This window comes from Schistocerca piceifrons, chromosome 1 (genome assembly GCF_021461385.2).
Source record: "Schistocerca piceifrons isolate TAMUIC-IGC-003096 chromosome 1, iqSchPice1.1, whole genome shotgun sequence".
NCBI lineage: Eukaryota > Metazoa > Arthropoda > Insecta > Orthoptera > Acrididae > Schistocerca > Schistocerca piceifrons.
Window position 1 is genome coordinate 171,865,567 of NC_060138.1, and position 16,955 is coordinate 171,882,521.

Genomic DNA, 16,955 nt, shown 5'->3' on the forward strand with positions numbered 1-16,955 from the left:
TTGAAGAAGGCATGTGTCCCACATATTATGTCTCTTGTTTGCTTAAGTAGAATATGTCACGCATGTGTCACACATATTATGTCTCTTGTTTGCTTATGTAGAATATGTCACTTACCACTATCAGCCATGACACTTCACAATAAATGGAATAGAAATTCACTGAATAACTCACTAGGATCATGTTTAATACTCCAATGGCTGTGAGGTTCACAGTGAAGTGCTGTGAACACTACTGAACTCTCAGAGAATACAAAACATCAGTTGCGCAGAATGAGTATAAACTTGATGGCCATTGTTCATGACTCACAACAGGTGATCATTTTGGATATATATCAATAGTTTTAGTTGAGTACGGGAAGAAAATCCCCCAATGGGCATCTCACACACACTAGTAAAACTCACGCCTTTCAGATGCAAAAGCACTGAAAAATAATTAATATTTACACTGAGGTGACAAAAGTCATGGGATACCTCCTAGTATCATGTCAGATCATCTTTTGCCCAGCACAGTGCAGCAACTCGACTTGGCATGGACTCAACAAGTCACTGGAAGTCCACTGGAGAACTATTGAGCCATGCTGCCTCTACAGCTGTTCATAATGCCAAAAGTGTTGTCAGTGCAGGATTTTGTGCACGGATGACTTCTCCATTATGTCCTGTAAATGTTTGATGGGATTCATATTGGGCAATCAGGGTGGCGAAATCATTCGTTCAAACTGTCAAGAGTGTTCTTCAAACCAATCGCAAACAATTGTGGCTCGGAGACATGGCACACTTCATCCAGTAGAACGAGCATCAAATGTAGGGTTGTGGAAGCCCTTAGAACACAAGATGATGTAGATACTTGACAAAAGCACTCTGCTACATACTGCCTGCAATTCAGCTGTCATTTGCCATCGTTGTTTGGGAACATGAAGTCCATGAATAGATGCAAACGGTCTCCAAGTAGCTAAACATAGCTATTTCCAGTCAATGACCAGTTCACTTTGACCAGAGGACCCAGTCCAATCCCCGTAATCAAATGGCTCCATGGGGTCTGTACCATACTTGAACCCTACCGTCAGCTCTTACCAACTGAAATTGGGACTCACCTGACCAGACCACAGTTTTCCAGTCATCTAGTATCCAACGGATAAGGTCATGAACCCAGGAGAGCCGTTGTAGGCAATACGTTGCTGCTAGCAAAGGCACTCGCGTTGGTTATTTGCTGCCACAGCCAATTAACACCAAATGTCGCCACAACCTCCAAATGGATACATTCATCGTACATCTCGCATTGATTTCTATGGTTTTTTTTTCCCACAGTGTTGCTTATTGTTAGCACCGACAACTCTACACAAATGCCACAGCTCCTGTCATTAAGTGACGGCTGTCAGACACAGCAATGTCCATGATGAGAGGAAATGCCTGAAATTTGTTATTCTTGATACTATGGATTTCAGAATATTGAATTCCCTAACAATTTCCAAAATGCATCTAGCTCCAACTACAATTCCATGTTCGAAGTCTGTTAATTCCTGTCGTGTGGCTATAATCACATCAGAAATCTTTTCACGTGAATCACCTGAGTACAAATGACAACTCTGCCAATGCACTGCTCTTTTATACCTTGGGTATGCAATATTACTGCCATTCACATATGTCTGTATCACTATCCCATGATTTCTGTCACCTCAGTGTACCAACAAAGAAGTCACCATCTCACATTGAAATGTATGACGAAGGGCAATGTCCACTGGTTCTTATTCTCTGGTCCTGTCACAACAAGGAATTATAGTAGATTTTTATTTTTTACTTATCATAATTTAATCAAACTAGAATACAATGGGCAGTGTTTTAAGATATTTACAACAAATCAATTCTTTCCGCATCAATGTCATTTTATTACACGTGATCGTCAATGATAGTGCAAATACAATTCGAATTAAGAAAATATTCTTACATGTAAGATACAATGTGCCACATCTGGCAGAAATATATTTTGGGAAATTTAGAAAGGAAGTGTACTACATGATTAGGTAAGTTGTTAGTTAACTACTGACTGTTGCAAGACATGATTTATTCAAACTGCTGAGATTAAACTGATGACTTTTTACCTCTGTATTTATCTCTTCCTTTTCTACATGATCTGAAAGCCAAGACTTCAGTAATATATTTTGCACTTTACCTCTAGCTGCGTAATTAACATCATGTCATAGAATAAGCATATTATAATGATTTTCTAATATACATGCCTTTGTGGAAGAACCTATTTTTCCTTATTGTCTGGCAATGAACAAGTAACTCTACCTTTAACGAAAATCATAATTTCAATACAAATATACAGTGACTTAGCCTTGAGCTGAACGAAGCTGTTCAAGAGTTTCTTGAAGTTCACCATACTTTTTTTGTAGTGCCTTCTCTCTTTCTGTTTGCCTGTTCACATCCTCCGTTAGAGACTGAAAAAAATCATAAAATATAAAATTTACAAATAACAGAAAACATAAATAAATTCTAAACACTGTATAAACAAATACCCAATCAATTTCAACAGCTCTCCAATGAGGGAAAAACTCTCACTTTCCTAAAGTTATTTTCATACACTATAAAAGGACGAGTTCTTTCAATTACCACACACAGGCTGCTTAGAGTGCCCCTTCAGATATTAACTGCATTCATTTAAAGACAATGACTATAATAATATGTTTGCAGACAAGAACACTTGTTTATAAAGAAGAATAGTGTGTTGCGACTTCTAATTATTGTTTTAACATTGCTATCACCAATACAAAACTCCGTCCATAAAGACACTTTTGCTGTAATGATTAACATGTGAGGAAATTAACTCCTTTCTCATCTATGAAGGACAACAAATAAATTCAACAGCTAATACAGACAAACAACTTTTAACCTCCTATGGTATCTTTCTTTTCCAGTATGTTATTAAATATTTTATTATTTATTTCACAGAAAATGTTTTAAAAACTTTCCAATTCTATTTTTCTTACCTCATTTAATGTTCAAAAATCACAGAACTGGTTAATCATATAAGATATACAACTATGCTTCTGCCATTTAGCAATAGATGGCAGTAGCAGCAAGTGGTTGTGCAGGTGGTAGGTCGTAACTGTCATACAATAAGCTTTGGAATTTCTAAACCGAACGCCATCAACACAATATTCAATTTATGATTACATCATAAAGTTATTCTCGATTGAATATGTCAACTTCCGAGCCCAGTTTTCGTAATTTGTGAGAAGTTTTAAATTTCTGCTTTAACATGAAGAAATCTGCCACTGAGACTCATAAAATGCTGGGTTAGACCTATGGTGAGCCTTCAATTAGTGAAAGAATGTGCAGAGAATGGCTTCAATGCTTCAAGAATGGTGATTTTGGTCGAAGATTGGCACAGCATTAGAAGAGACATTTTTGAAGCTATTGGCACTGATGGAAACAATCACAGATTGGTATCAAAAGCAACTGATGTGTCTGAGCCGAGCACTGAAAGACAAATGGTCACAACACAGTGATAGACATGAAAAGGTGATTCTGCAGCATGACACTGCTCTACCCCATATTGCAAAACCCATCAAAACATACTTGGAAATGTTGAACTGAATAGTCCTACATGTGAGTTAACAAGCATTTCGTCCTCATTTAAATATGTGGCCAAAGGATTCAGCCTTCAGGAATTGTGAAACAAACCCTGTCGTCAAGGACCAAGTGCCACAAAGAGCGCAGATTCACCACAAGATGGGAAATTCACAGGCATCTATTGCGCTGGATGAGGCCTAAGAGCTGTAGTGTGCTAGTGAGACAGATGAGAACCTACATCACAGGGAAAACCCCTTAGGAGCCATTTGTGGACAGGGAGATATGTTTATGTTGTTGTTGTTGTTGTTGTGGTCTTCAGTCCTGAAACTGGTTTGATGCAGCTCCCCATGCTACTCTATCCTGTGAAAGTTTCTTCATCTCCCAGTACCTACTGCAACCTACATCCTTCTGAATCTGCTTAGTGTATTCATATCTTGGTCTCCCTCTACGATTTTTACCCTCCACACTGCCCTCCAATGCTAAATTTGTGATCCCTTGATGCCTCAGAACATGTCCTACCAACCGGTCCCTTCTTCTCGTCAAGTTGTGCCACAAACTTCTCTTCTCCCCAATTCTATTCAATACCTCCTCATTAGTTATGTGATCTACCCATCTAATCTTCAGCATTCTTCTGTAGCACCACATTTCGAAAGCTTCTATTCTCTTCCTGTCCAAACTATTTATCGTCCATGTTTCACTTCCATACATGGCTACACGCCATACGAATACTTTCAGAAACGACATCTATACTCGATGTTAACAAATTTCTCTTCTTCAGAAACGCTTTCCTTCCCATTGCCAGTCTACATTTTATATCTTCTCTACTTCGACCATCATCAGTTATTTTGCTCCCCAAATAGCAAAACTCCTTTATTTAAGTGTCCCATTTCCTAATCTAATTCCCTCAGCATCACCCGACTTAATTCGACTACATTCCATTATCCTCGTTTTGCTTTTGTTGATATTCATCTTATATCCTCCTTTCAAGACATAGCAGTGTTAAATATGGTGGATGGTGGACCTAAGATCAGCCTTAAAGGGAAACATTCATGAAAACTATTTAAATTCTGTAGCAATTCAGGGAATGAAGCCACAGTAATTTTAATCTACCATCCTTCATAAATTTTCATGGTGATCCCAATAAAACTTGAATATTGATCATATCTATAATAATTTAGGATTTACTGTTAAAGTGAAATTAACAAGTTCTGTAACAAAGACCTGAATGCTAAAATCTAAACGCTTTAGTCGATCTCAACGATCAACATTTCATATAGAAGTGCATCATTAAAATGACAAAAGTTGGAAATATCAACTCTGTAACTTTATTTATTTAAAAGATACAGTAAATTTATATTATCAGTATTTTCAGTTAAGCATCATATCATTATTTCCTCCACACAAAACACGTTGAATGATGACAGCATGACACCTTATTGAATCATTAGGTTATAGAATATTTGTTGTAAAGTTTAGTGCATAATAGTTACTTTTATTCTTTATTTATTTATCAGAAAGCGCATTGGTGCATGGCTACTGGCCGTGACATACAAAGTTGAGAAGGAAATTGTATTGGTTTTATGGAAAAGAATTTGCCATTTATTATGAAATGGATATTATTGTTACTTTATTTAGAATGTGAAAGTGGTCACACTTTCATTACTTAAATATGTTAAAATGTAAAATAATGTAGAGTAAGCTGTAGCCAATCAGTTGCATGGCTTCAGGGAAGGGAACTGCACTTGAGTTGAACGATGATGTCTGGCACGCGGGGGATGCGGCCTGAGACGGGCAGACAGACAGTTCTGATCTAGACACCAAAGAGAACAGTGCTGGTGGAGACGGGAAAGTGGACAGTCAGTCTTTAGGTAGCTAGGAACTGAAACAACTTAGAAAATTTCGTGTTGTGTGGTATTGTGGGACTTAGTCTCTCAGTGCTGAGCAGCCATGTGCCTCGTGTGGACTCTTAACTTTTCGCGTGGTTAACGAGGTGGAGTATTGGACCTGTAATTCACCATGAGATTGTGAATGATTTAACAGTGTCAAATGGATATACATTCGAGTGTAACAGTAATTCTAAATACAACCACTTTCGCTATTAGTTTGCTTTCTGAATAAACATTATTCTAACCAAATCACAACTCTGTGGCCTACATCATTTATGGGTCGTTAATTTAGCTCCTGATATTATTATTACTGTTGTTATATGTTATATTAACAGTGTATGTTTATACAATTTTGCAAACTTACCATCAGCCACACAATTTAACCAAAAGGTCACAAATGTCTAATTTAGGGTGTGTAATGTGACATGTGCGGTTCAAGCCCTAGACAAGTTTGAGCCAAGACATTTCGACGAAGAGGAACCACAAGTGAGCCCGAACATCTTTGGGATGTTAGCTCACATACCCCACCCGCTGTATTCTTCTAATATTATTCCCTCTGACTACCACCTTTTTTTTATCAACAGCATACAGCCTGTCTGACCAGCACTTCTGGTCATATGAACAAGTACAAAATCGGATTGATTCTTGGATCTCCTCAAAAGATGCTCAGTTCTTCTGCTGTGGGATTCGTATGCTATCCGAATGGTGGGAGGAAGTATTGGCCAGCGATAGCCAATACTTTGAATCATAAGCTTTTTTGTTAAGTTTTTCACAATAAAACTTCAATCTATGAGAAAAAAATGGCAGAAGTACAGTAGTAGACCAAATAATAAAAGGAAGAAACAGTAAATCAAGGTGCAGACATTAACTGAATAAAACAAGAGGGTCCTTTCTTTAAATAAAAATTAAATTAGTGCAAAATAAAATGGAGCAAAACTTCTCTCAACATACCTCTAATCTCCGTGGTATGGCAGCCATTTCTTGCTGCTGCAGGAATTTGAAAGTTGAAAGCTCGAGATACGACTGTTCCATTTGATCGTACAGGTCATGCAGCTGCTTTATAAGAGCTTGTGCACGAGACTGAAATACAATAATTAAAGACAATGCTTATGTATTGTGTTAGCATTCTAACTAAACTGCACACTTTCATAAGTTCTCTCTGCAAGCAGATGTACAGTGTACTGACAATTAACCCCACAATTCTCAAAGTGACATTACTGATCACAAGGCAGTTATCTAAGCTCTGTAATATATTACTCAAATGTCCTCTCTCATCAAATAGGATAACAATGTTTCCCTGGTTTTCTCATGTGCAGTAACATCTCTTTCATTTTAAATCTGCTTGCAAAATTTTCTGTACAATATACATCTTTCTTTCAGTATAAATACTTTTTTCTTGCTTAAAGAGAGCAGTAGATGTTCATGGTAGTTAAATTTTGCTATTAATTCCAAATATGAGAATGAAGCTGTTGCATTTTAATTCTGCAAGTTGGCTTAATTCACAGAAGAGCGAGGGTCATCTTTGTTCCAGAATGTTGGCAACAGTGTTATTTACTGTGCAGGCCTACAATGATCATGTAAGAAAATGACCTCACACTGCCTTCTTGTCAATATAATCATTACACTAAAAAAAATTATAATGAATATCTGAACGTTAAACTAGCAAAATTAGGAGCTGTTCACTCTGCAGTAAAATTAGTAATTAACAGCAATTGTGGAGCATTGAGGCAAACATAAATTCACTGAAACTTGTAGGGGGACGGACTGATGTTCAATTTACATAAAAATGTTACATGAAAGCATTCAGCAAAACACACGTACAACCATGTTAATTAGGAATCAGAATTCTGATATACCAATGGATAGTACACGTCTCTGTTGAATACCTGATATCCGCCAGTAAGTATTTTCAATTTCTTCTCCATTTTGGCAGCTCGCTTTGCTTCTCTTGTCATATGACCTCGATTTTGTTCAAGTCTCTTTTCCAATGATTCAAGACGATCTTTTTTACTTGCAAGATTTGCTCGTGTATATCTGTTTTGTGTGGGCAAGAATAATACCTGCAAATAACCATTTCATTATTACAGAATGTCACACTGAAAACCATTAGGAAAATATTTCTCGTATTTACCTGAGCAAGACATTCTTCCCACACTTGGGTATATGATTCTAGTGACAGTTCTCCATGGCCCATACCCTGCTTGACCACTTCCATTTCTCTCTTAAGAATCTCACGTGCCTGAAAATAAAAATAACTATAAATGAGCACCATCACCTATATCATGCAATAATAATATCACTGATACAAGGATAAAAAAGTATTAACTTCTATAAATGGGCAAAGGTGAATCTAAATATTTCATACACTACACCACCTCTTCCTCACTGATGGACACAATACAATTTGTCTATAGTACACAATACACACGTTTCTTTCCAAATTGACAATTCCTTGATGCCTCAGAATGGGTCCAATCAACTGATGATCCCTTCTTTTTCTTGACATGTACCATAAATTTATTTTTCCTTCAATTCAATTTAGCACCTCCTAGTTATCTGGTTTACCTACCTAATCTTCAGCATTCGTCTGTAGCATTGCATTTCAAAAGCTTCTGTTCTCTTCTTGCCTGAACTGTTTCTCATCAACACTTCACTTCCATACAAGGTGACATTCCAGACAAAAATACTTTCAGTGCTTTATCAAGTTCTTCTCACAATATCATATCACCCTATTTACAACCTTCTCTACGTATTCCTTCCACATTTGATGCAGTATCTCCTCATTACTGAATCTACCCATCTAATTTACAATATTCTTCCGTAGCACCACATTTCAAAAGCTTCTAATCCCAAATTTCGGTTCTGTACCGGGCTACACATCAGAAATGACTTCCTAACATTTAAATTTATAATAGAAGTTAACAATTTTTTTTTTTTTTTTTAATACACACCCTCTCTCATAGTCGTTATTTTGGGGTCAAAATAGTTAAACTCACTGATGATCTTTTTTTTGTGGATATTCATCTTATAACCTCTTCTCAAGACACTATCCACTGCATTAAACTGCTTTTGCAGGTCCTTTGCTGTCCCTGATAGACTCACAATGACACCAACAAATTACAAAGATTTTATTTCACCTCCTGAATTTTTACTCCTTTTCCAAATTTCTCCTTGGTTTTCTTTACTGTCTGCTCAATGTACAGACTGAATAACACCAGAGTATGGATGCAACACTATCTCACACTCTTCTCAATTACTGCTTCTCTTTCTTGCCCTCTTACTCTTATGATTGCAGTCTGGTTTCTGTATGAAATATAGAAAAACTTGTCACTCACTGTATTTTACCCCTGTTACTTTCAAAATTTCAAAAAATGTATACCAGTCAAAACTGTCAAAACCTCTCTCTATATGTCTACAAATACTACTAACATAGTTTTGCCTTCCTTTAACATATCCTCTATGCAAGTTGTACATTCCTCGAGAACCCAAACTGATCTTTCCTGAGGTCAGCTTCTGCCAGTTTGTCCGTTCTTCTGTAAGTAATTCATGTCACTACTTTGCAACAAGTAATTATTAAATTGGTGGTTTAATGACATTCTCACCTGTAAACATAAGCCTTCTTTGGAACTGGAATTATTACATCTTTTTGAAGATGACAATATTTTGCCTGACAATATTTTCCTGCACATGCTCTCAAAAAGAACTCAATAATTCTCTGGAAACGTTGTCTACTCCAGACACCTTGTCTCAACTTAGGTGTGTCAGAGCTTTCTCAAATTATTCTTGCAGTATCATATCTCCTATTTCATCTTTAATTACAAATCTCCCCTTTCTCTAATATTGTTTTAAGTTTTAGCTGCTTTTCTTTTCTCCAGACGTCTGTTTAATTTTCCTGTCCTCAGCATCTATCTTCCCCACAGTCATGCACACTTCTACAGCCTATCATTTATTGTCTAGTTATTCCCACTATGCACTTCCTGTCAATCTCATTTCTTAGACTTCTTAATTTTATCTCTCGTATTTTACCCCATTACTTTCAGAATTTCGAAACATATATTCCTGTCAACAGTGTCAAAAGTTTATTCTAAATCTATAAAAGCTAAAAACATATGTTTGCCTTTCCTCACTATCTTCTGAGACCATTCACACATTTCTCCAAAAGCCACGCCAATCTTCCCCATGGTTCATTTGCTGCATTTTTGTCTTTCATCAATTAGATTCAATATCTTGTGCATTATCTAGTGATTCCTACTTGGCTTTCTATTTTTTCCTATTTGATCCTCTGCTGCTTTGACTATTTCATCTCTCAGGGCAACCCATATTCTATTGTGTTCCTTACCCCTATATCAATTGTTGGCTAACAGTTCAAAACTCGCTATCAAAACTTCTGTCTTACTATGTAATCTCCAGGTCTCTATCACAGAAATTTTTCTTTCACCATTTTTGAACCGGTATTACCAATGATTAAAATGTGCTCAGACAAAAATTCTACCATGCAGCTTCCCCTTCCATTCTTCTCCCCTAGTCTGTGTTTCCTACTTTTTTACTACTGAATTCCAGTCCCCTATCACAATTATATTTTGGTTTCACTTAACTACTTGAACAATTTCTTTTATCTCCTCATCCATTCTTTCAATCTTCTTATCATCTGCAGAACTAAAACTTGCACTACTATGGTGGGTGTTGGCTTCATGTCTTACCTTGGCTACTACTGTGGGTTAACTATGCTTTTGATAGTAGTTTACCATACTCCCATTTTCTTGTTCATTATCAGACCTACTCCTGCATTAACTCTAATTTATTTTGTGTTGATAACACTGTGTTGACCTCAACAGAGGCCCTCTTATTCCTTCCACCACACTTCACTAATTCCTATTATGTTTAACTACATCCTATTCAATTTCTTTTTTAAATTTTCTAACATATTAACCCAATTAGTGATCTATTACTCCATGCTCTGACCCATACAACACCAGGTTTTGTTTCTCCTGACGACAACATCCTCTTGAGTAGACCCTGCCTGGTGATACAATCTGGGGACTATTTTACCTCCAGAATTGTTGTGACTCGCCGATCTTTCAAAGTGCCACCACGCAGTTACACGCGTCCTCTACATGTGGCGCTGTCTGCCAGCCATGCAGCAGCAGCTCCACCTAAGTGCCCAGCCAGCCAGCGGCCGCTAGACTTGGACTCAGTTATGATTTGACTGTTAAAGTGTACACGTCTTACTCTGTTTACTTGATCTGTGACTTTCATGTATTGCGTCTTCCTTGAAATATATTTGTTCAACTTGAAGTTATTACAAGAATATTTCACCCATGAAAATGTCATCATCATTAAGCCATACAGTACAGCTGTATGCCCTTGGGAAAAAATAATTTTTATAGTTTCCCCTTGCTTTCATCACAGCATGGCCATGATAGCCCTGCAACTACAGTAAAGGCTGCTGTCTCACTTTCGTATATGTTTTCTGGCCTCTCCACAGATATCCCTCCAGTGTGGTGGTAGCTACGGTATGGCTACCTGTATTGTAGAGGCAAGAAAGCTTCGCCACCTCGGCAACAGCCATGGTTCGTTTATTGATTACAATTCACTTACTTTCACATATATTTATCAACTGATAATAATTCCCAAATTCATTTCATTCCCTACAACTTACTATCCTGCTGACAAGGTCATTGGTCAAAATAATGACTGCTTTCAGGGCATAAACTTCAAAGCAGACTTCAATGCCCTTATTAATGACACTATAATGTCATATCCAAACTGTTTAAAACATGATACTTCCAGTAATGTACTGTAAGTACTTTGCCCCAGGTGCACCAAGAGGGGAGAGTTTTGGACATTTGACTATGGCTGCCACATGGCAAGGGCATGTGGACATCTGCACCCCGGCCAGGGCACAACTAGCGAATGAGTTTGGCTCTCTTGAGAAAAGCTACCTTGCCATGAATCCTGGCAGACAATGAGGATAACACCACTATCACGGACCTAGCAGGCACTGGGATAAGAGATATGCACAAGAACCCCCAGACCACACACAGAGATGGAATGTGAAACTTTGGAATTGCTTGAGGACTGTTGACCTGCACAAAAAAGTTTGGCAGTGAGAAATAGTCTTACAAAATCATGAACACCAGCAGACTATTAAACAAAGACATAAGACTATCCAGGCCTCAAGTAGAGATGGCTGCTAGAAACAAGTGAGTCTGTTGTTGTGTGGCTGCTTTCACAATAACTTGGAACACAATCAACAATGTACTTGAGTGATTACAGCCAAACACTGGGAACAACCATGGCAGAGAACATGTGAGAAGTTCTCGAATCACATACCAGCCCACAAAAGATCAGAAAATTTAACGCTGTATTGAGAGCCATAATCACAAAATGGTGGTCAGTCAATGTAAATTTGATCTGCCAATCAGAACACTGAGATGATGAAAAATTCAGGCAGCTGTGAGCTAACAGAAAAGCCAGGAGATGTGAAGAGCCCAGACGGTTGGACAGCTGAAAAGCAAGGGGACATGGAGGCATGTCAACGCATTACCTATTCAGTCTGTTAACTTTCATTCCAATCCTTAAGCCCATCTAACTGTTTGTAATTTTGTAACTTATTCTTTTCATGTTCCATGTTGAGTGGATGAATCCATGTGGTCCACTGCTTGGCACACTTGATCATTCAATTTAACATTGTAATTTCCTTGTCTGACATCTGCCTCCCAAAGCTGTGATAAAGTTGCTTCTGTGACAACTACCACAGCCAATCAACGTGGGAACTGTACCACCCCTCATCACATAGCTGCTAAACATAGAAGATGAAAGCCGCCGATTGCCAACGCATTGCCGTATTGTTACAAGGCGCTCTGCGCATCATGCCTGCCTTGCATCTAGCACACATACTGTCATGCGACTGACTATGTCCTACCTCTCAATAAGCGAGTCGTGTCCATGCCCAGTCAAATCAGACCTGAGATTTGTATTTGTATACAAGATATTGTAATAAATGTAAACATTCTATGTTTAAACCCTTTAATTAATCTGTTTTATTTGCTTATCAATCCTTTAAACTCATAATATTTTGGTATGCAATGTGGATGATCTCGTTGGTAATTTGCAATTTACTGCATTATGTTCCTGTTCTAATTAAATACATAGATTTTACTCTACTCTGTCCTCCCTGGTTTTCGTAAATTGAGATAACATACTTCATCTCTATTCTTCCTGTCAGATCAGTAGCTTACAGTTTGTTATGCATGGTAAGTAGGTCTGTACAGTGGTACTTCTACCTGACAGGAGTTTATCTCTTACAACTATGCCAAACAAAACTGCATAATTATCTGTCCGAAACGGCTGTTCATTATATGTTTGTTTGTGACATTACCATCATATAAGAAAGGTTAAACAACTTTCATTTCACACAACCACATTTTCAGCTTGATGTTTGTTGAGACATCAGCATGTACACCATGATTTTTGTGGGAAAAAATTCATAGACTGGTCAGACATTTGCTATGTGCAAAATTGTATTTGTGACCTTTAGCTCATCTAATCTTACTTGACAACTCCAGTGCCTACTATATTTTAACAAAAAAGCACGAAAAGCCAGCTAAATATAAACTGAAACATTTCTGAAGACATAATATTCATTATTCACTGGAATACAGTTCAATCATTCAGTACTTTAACACATTATGTAGCTATCATCAAGAAGGAGAACCTTCAAAGATGTGGAATGAGTCATGTTATACATTAATAAAAGACAATCACAGACACTTAACCCGTATAATGTGTTAACAATAAACTATCACTGTACTGCTTGAGGCTATTCATTCTGATGACAGCTTAATCTGATCTAGTAATTAGATGGAAAGCTACAATCTTTAAAAAAGTTGCTCCCTTCTCAGGTATATTAAACAGCTGCTGTTTATCTGCTATTCATCATCACTTAATATTTACATGACCACAAAAGTATTTTTCAAAGAAAATATTTACCTGCATCTGTAAATACTGAGTCTATTAACAGTTAATTACGATCTGTCATGTAGCTTTAGAAGGAACACTACTACTCGAGAAACCACTAACAGAACTTTTCAATCCCTGAACATTAAGTGAAAATATGCAGAATGAGGCAATGCTCTCATCTTTAGGTTAGTGCAATGAGAGATGCTTCTTAATGCAAAACATGCCGAACTGGGTTTATTGATTCCGTTTCATGTGTTTATATCCAGTTGGACCCCAATGAATTTTACACACTGTGTTTTATTTAATTTATGACCATAACCTAGAGCAAACAGATAATTACTATTTGCTTGAAAGCTGTATGATATGGGTCTTTGAAAGAGTCCTGATTAGTATGATTGTGCCATAAGCAACATTGCATTGCAACATGACATTTTGTTCAGAAGTGCCATGGTACACTCTTCGGTTCTTAGGGAAATGAAAGATGTAAATATCTTTGCTATGTGCAAAATTGTATTTGTGACCTTTAGCTCATCTAGGCTTACTTGACAACTCCAAAGCCTACTACATTTTAACAAACAAAAAAAACCAGGAAAAGCCAGCTAAATAAAAACTGAAACATTTCTGAAGACATAATATTCATTATTCACTGGAAAACAGTTCAATCATTCAGTCCTTTACCACATTACGTAGCTATCATCAAGAAGGAGAACCTTCAAAGATGTGGAATGAGTCATGTTATAGCCTTAACAGTATTACTGAATACTGCTACTCACAAAACTGTAGCAAGAAAGACTATTATTTTATTTGACTGAACTAGAGTAGAGCAAAACATGGTCATTAGGCTTCCGTTTATGCAAAGCTAAGAATATGCGCAGGTGTTGCACCTCCCATGGGCATTAGTGGTGAACGGAAGACATCACTTGCTGTGGTGGATATGTTATTCTGTGCAGCCACTGCATTCTTGGTGACAGCTGTGGACGGTGCTTCCTTTCTTCAAGAAAGGAGACGTTAATATCACTCTGTTCAAAGGAGAGTAAATTATGCATCAAATTAGACTGTTTCAGTAGTAATCGTAGTGAGAGACTAAGGAGGTGCGAACTTAGAAGCACGAAATGTGGCTGGTGAAAGTATCTACCAGCCACACACCGCGAAACAATTCATATATTTGCACCTCCCTTATGTGCCAGTGCTTAAATACTACTGTATCTCCAAAACAATGATGTTATTGGAGCGAGCTATGTTGAAGTTATCAGACTAGTGGACCTCCTAGATCTTTTCACTAATTTGGAATGTTTGGTTGCAATGCAGTGTTCTGATGTAGCCTTAACAGTATTACTGAATACTGCTACTCACAAAACTGCTTACTCTTCTTGAATGCTGCTAAATCAGCATCAGGTTTAACGATAAGGTGTTCTTTTTCTAGTATTGTGTAATGATAGTAATAATCACTGTATTTTCAGGGGTGACCAGCATCATTCATTGTGTAGGTTGTACAGGTGGCACACAAAACACTGGGCCCGAGTACTAGCCTGCTCATTGTCATCTGCGAATAGTCATCTATTGTTTTGAAGGTGTTGCAACTACATTTTGTACTGTCAATATGAAATCCACTGTGACTTGATCAAGAAGTGTGAAGTAAATATCTCTGTAAGATGTATTCTATGTAAGACAGAGTTGTCTTCAGTCCTGAGACTGGTCTGATGCAGCTCTCCATGCTACTCTATCCTGTGCAAGCTTCTTCATCTCCCAGTACCTACTGCAACCTACATCCTTCTGAATCTGCTTAGTGTATCCATCTCTTGGTCTCCCTCTACGATTTTTACCCTCCACACTGCCCTCCAATGCTAAATTTGTGATCCCTTGATGCCTCAGAACATGTCCTACCAACCGGTCCCTTCTTCTCGTCAAGTTGTGCCACGAACTCCTCTTCTCCCCAATTCTATTCAATACCTCCTCATTAGTTATGTGATCTACCCATCTAATCTTCAGCATTCTTCTGTAGCACCACATTTCGAAAGCTTCTATTCTCTTCTCGTCCAAACTATTTATTGTCCATGTTTCACTTCCATACATGGCTACACTCCATAACCTCAGGTGTTACACACACACACACACACACACACACACACACACACACACACACACACTCACAAATATATATCTGAGCATGAATGATCCAGAGTCCACAGATGTCGACACGTAAACTGTCACAACACGTGAATGTTTCAAGTAGTTCTTCTCACTGTGTTTTACACCATATAGGGATGATGCCCTAGATGTCCAAGAACTCAAGGGGGAAGATAAGGCAAAATGTGACTATGTCAAAAAATTCAAAGTGGAATGTTGGATCTGCTGTTGTATTTCATGACTGATGAAGCCTGGTTCCACCTGACACGACATGTGAGCTCCCAGGACACAAGATACTGGCCAACAAACAATGATTAATGAGGAATCTCTTCACAGTGAAAAAATCAGAGTGTGGTGTGTTGTGTCAGCACGTCAGATAGTGGATTCCATTTTTTTTAAACAACAGTAAAAACTGCTGTGTATATGCAAATCGTTGAGGGATTTTATGCACAGTTGACCCACACAAATGTACGAATGCTGCCATTCAAGAGGGTGGGGTGACTTGTCACCATTCATGCATGCCAGCCTTATGAATTCATGAAAGATTCACAGAAGAAAGAAGAAGGAAGCAGTGGCCCTATCGCCCGCCCTTCTTAAATAACCTGATTTCTGAAACCGAGACGAGAATACAAAACCGGGTGGATAAACTGGTGATGACCTTTGGCATGAAAAGGAAAACGAAAATTGCCTTTCGTAATATATGAAAGGCCTTTACATATGTCTGCTTGTGTCTGTATATGTGTGGATGGATATGTGTGTGTACCTGTCCCTTTCTCCCCCTAAGGTAAGTCTTTCGCTCCCGGTATTGGAATGACTCCTTACCCTCTTCCTTAAAACCCACATCCTTTCGTCTTTCCCTCTCCTTCCCTCTTTCCTGATGAAGCAACCATGGGTTGCAAAAGCTTGATATTTGTGTGTGTGTTTGTGTGTTTTTATTGTGTCTATCTACCAGCGCTTTCCCGTTTGGTAAGTCACAGCATCTTTTTTTAATATATTTTTCCCATGTGGAATGTTTCACAAACACACAAATATCAAGCTTTCGCAACCCACAGTTGCTTCATCAGGAAAGAGGAAAGGAGAGGGAAAGACGAAAGGATGTGGGTTTTAAGGGAGAGGGTAAGGAGTCATTCCAACCCCGGGAGCGGAAAGACTTACCTTAGGGGGAAAAAGGGACAGGTGTACACTCGCGCGCGCACGCACACACACACACACACACATATCCATCCGCACATATACAGACACAAGCAGACATATGTAAAGGCAAAGAGTTTGGGCAGAGATGTCAGTCGAGGTGGAAGTACAGAGGCAAAGATGTTGTTGAGTGACAAGTGATGTACGAGAGGCAGCAACTCGAAATTAGCAGAGGTTGAGGCCAGATGTGTAACGGGAAGAGAGGATATATTGAAG

At 38.1% G+C, this 16,955-nt stretch overlaps 1 protein-coding gene across 1 annotated transcript in view; it reads right to left on the reverse strand.

Annotated features, from left to right (window-relative positions):
• Positions 1-1,876: 1,876 nt before the first annotated feature.
• Positions 1,877-16,955, reverse strand: part of LOC124798045 (cell division cycle 5-like protein) — a 98,345-nt gene continuing 83,266 nt past the window's right edge. Inside the window, exons 12-15 of the mRNA XM_047261270.1 lie at positions 7,591-7,698; positions 7,346-7,519; positions 6,411-6,539; positions 1,877-2,438 (exon numbers count right to left, since the gene is read on the reverse strand). Coding sequence (XP_047117226.1) covers positions 2,331-2,438; positions 6,411-6,539; positions 7,346-7,519; positions 7,591-7,698 — 519 coding nt within the window. The 3' untranslated portion in view covers positions 1,877-2,330. The remainder of the gene's footprint in view (positions 2,439-6,410; positions 6,540-7,345; positions 7,520-7,590; positions 7,699-16,955) is intronic.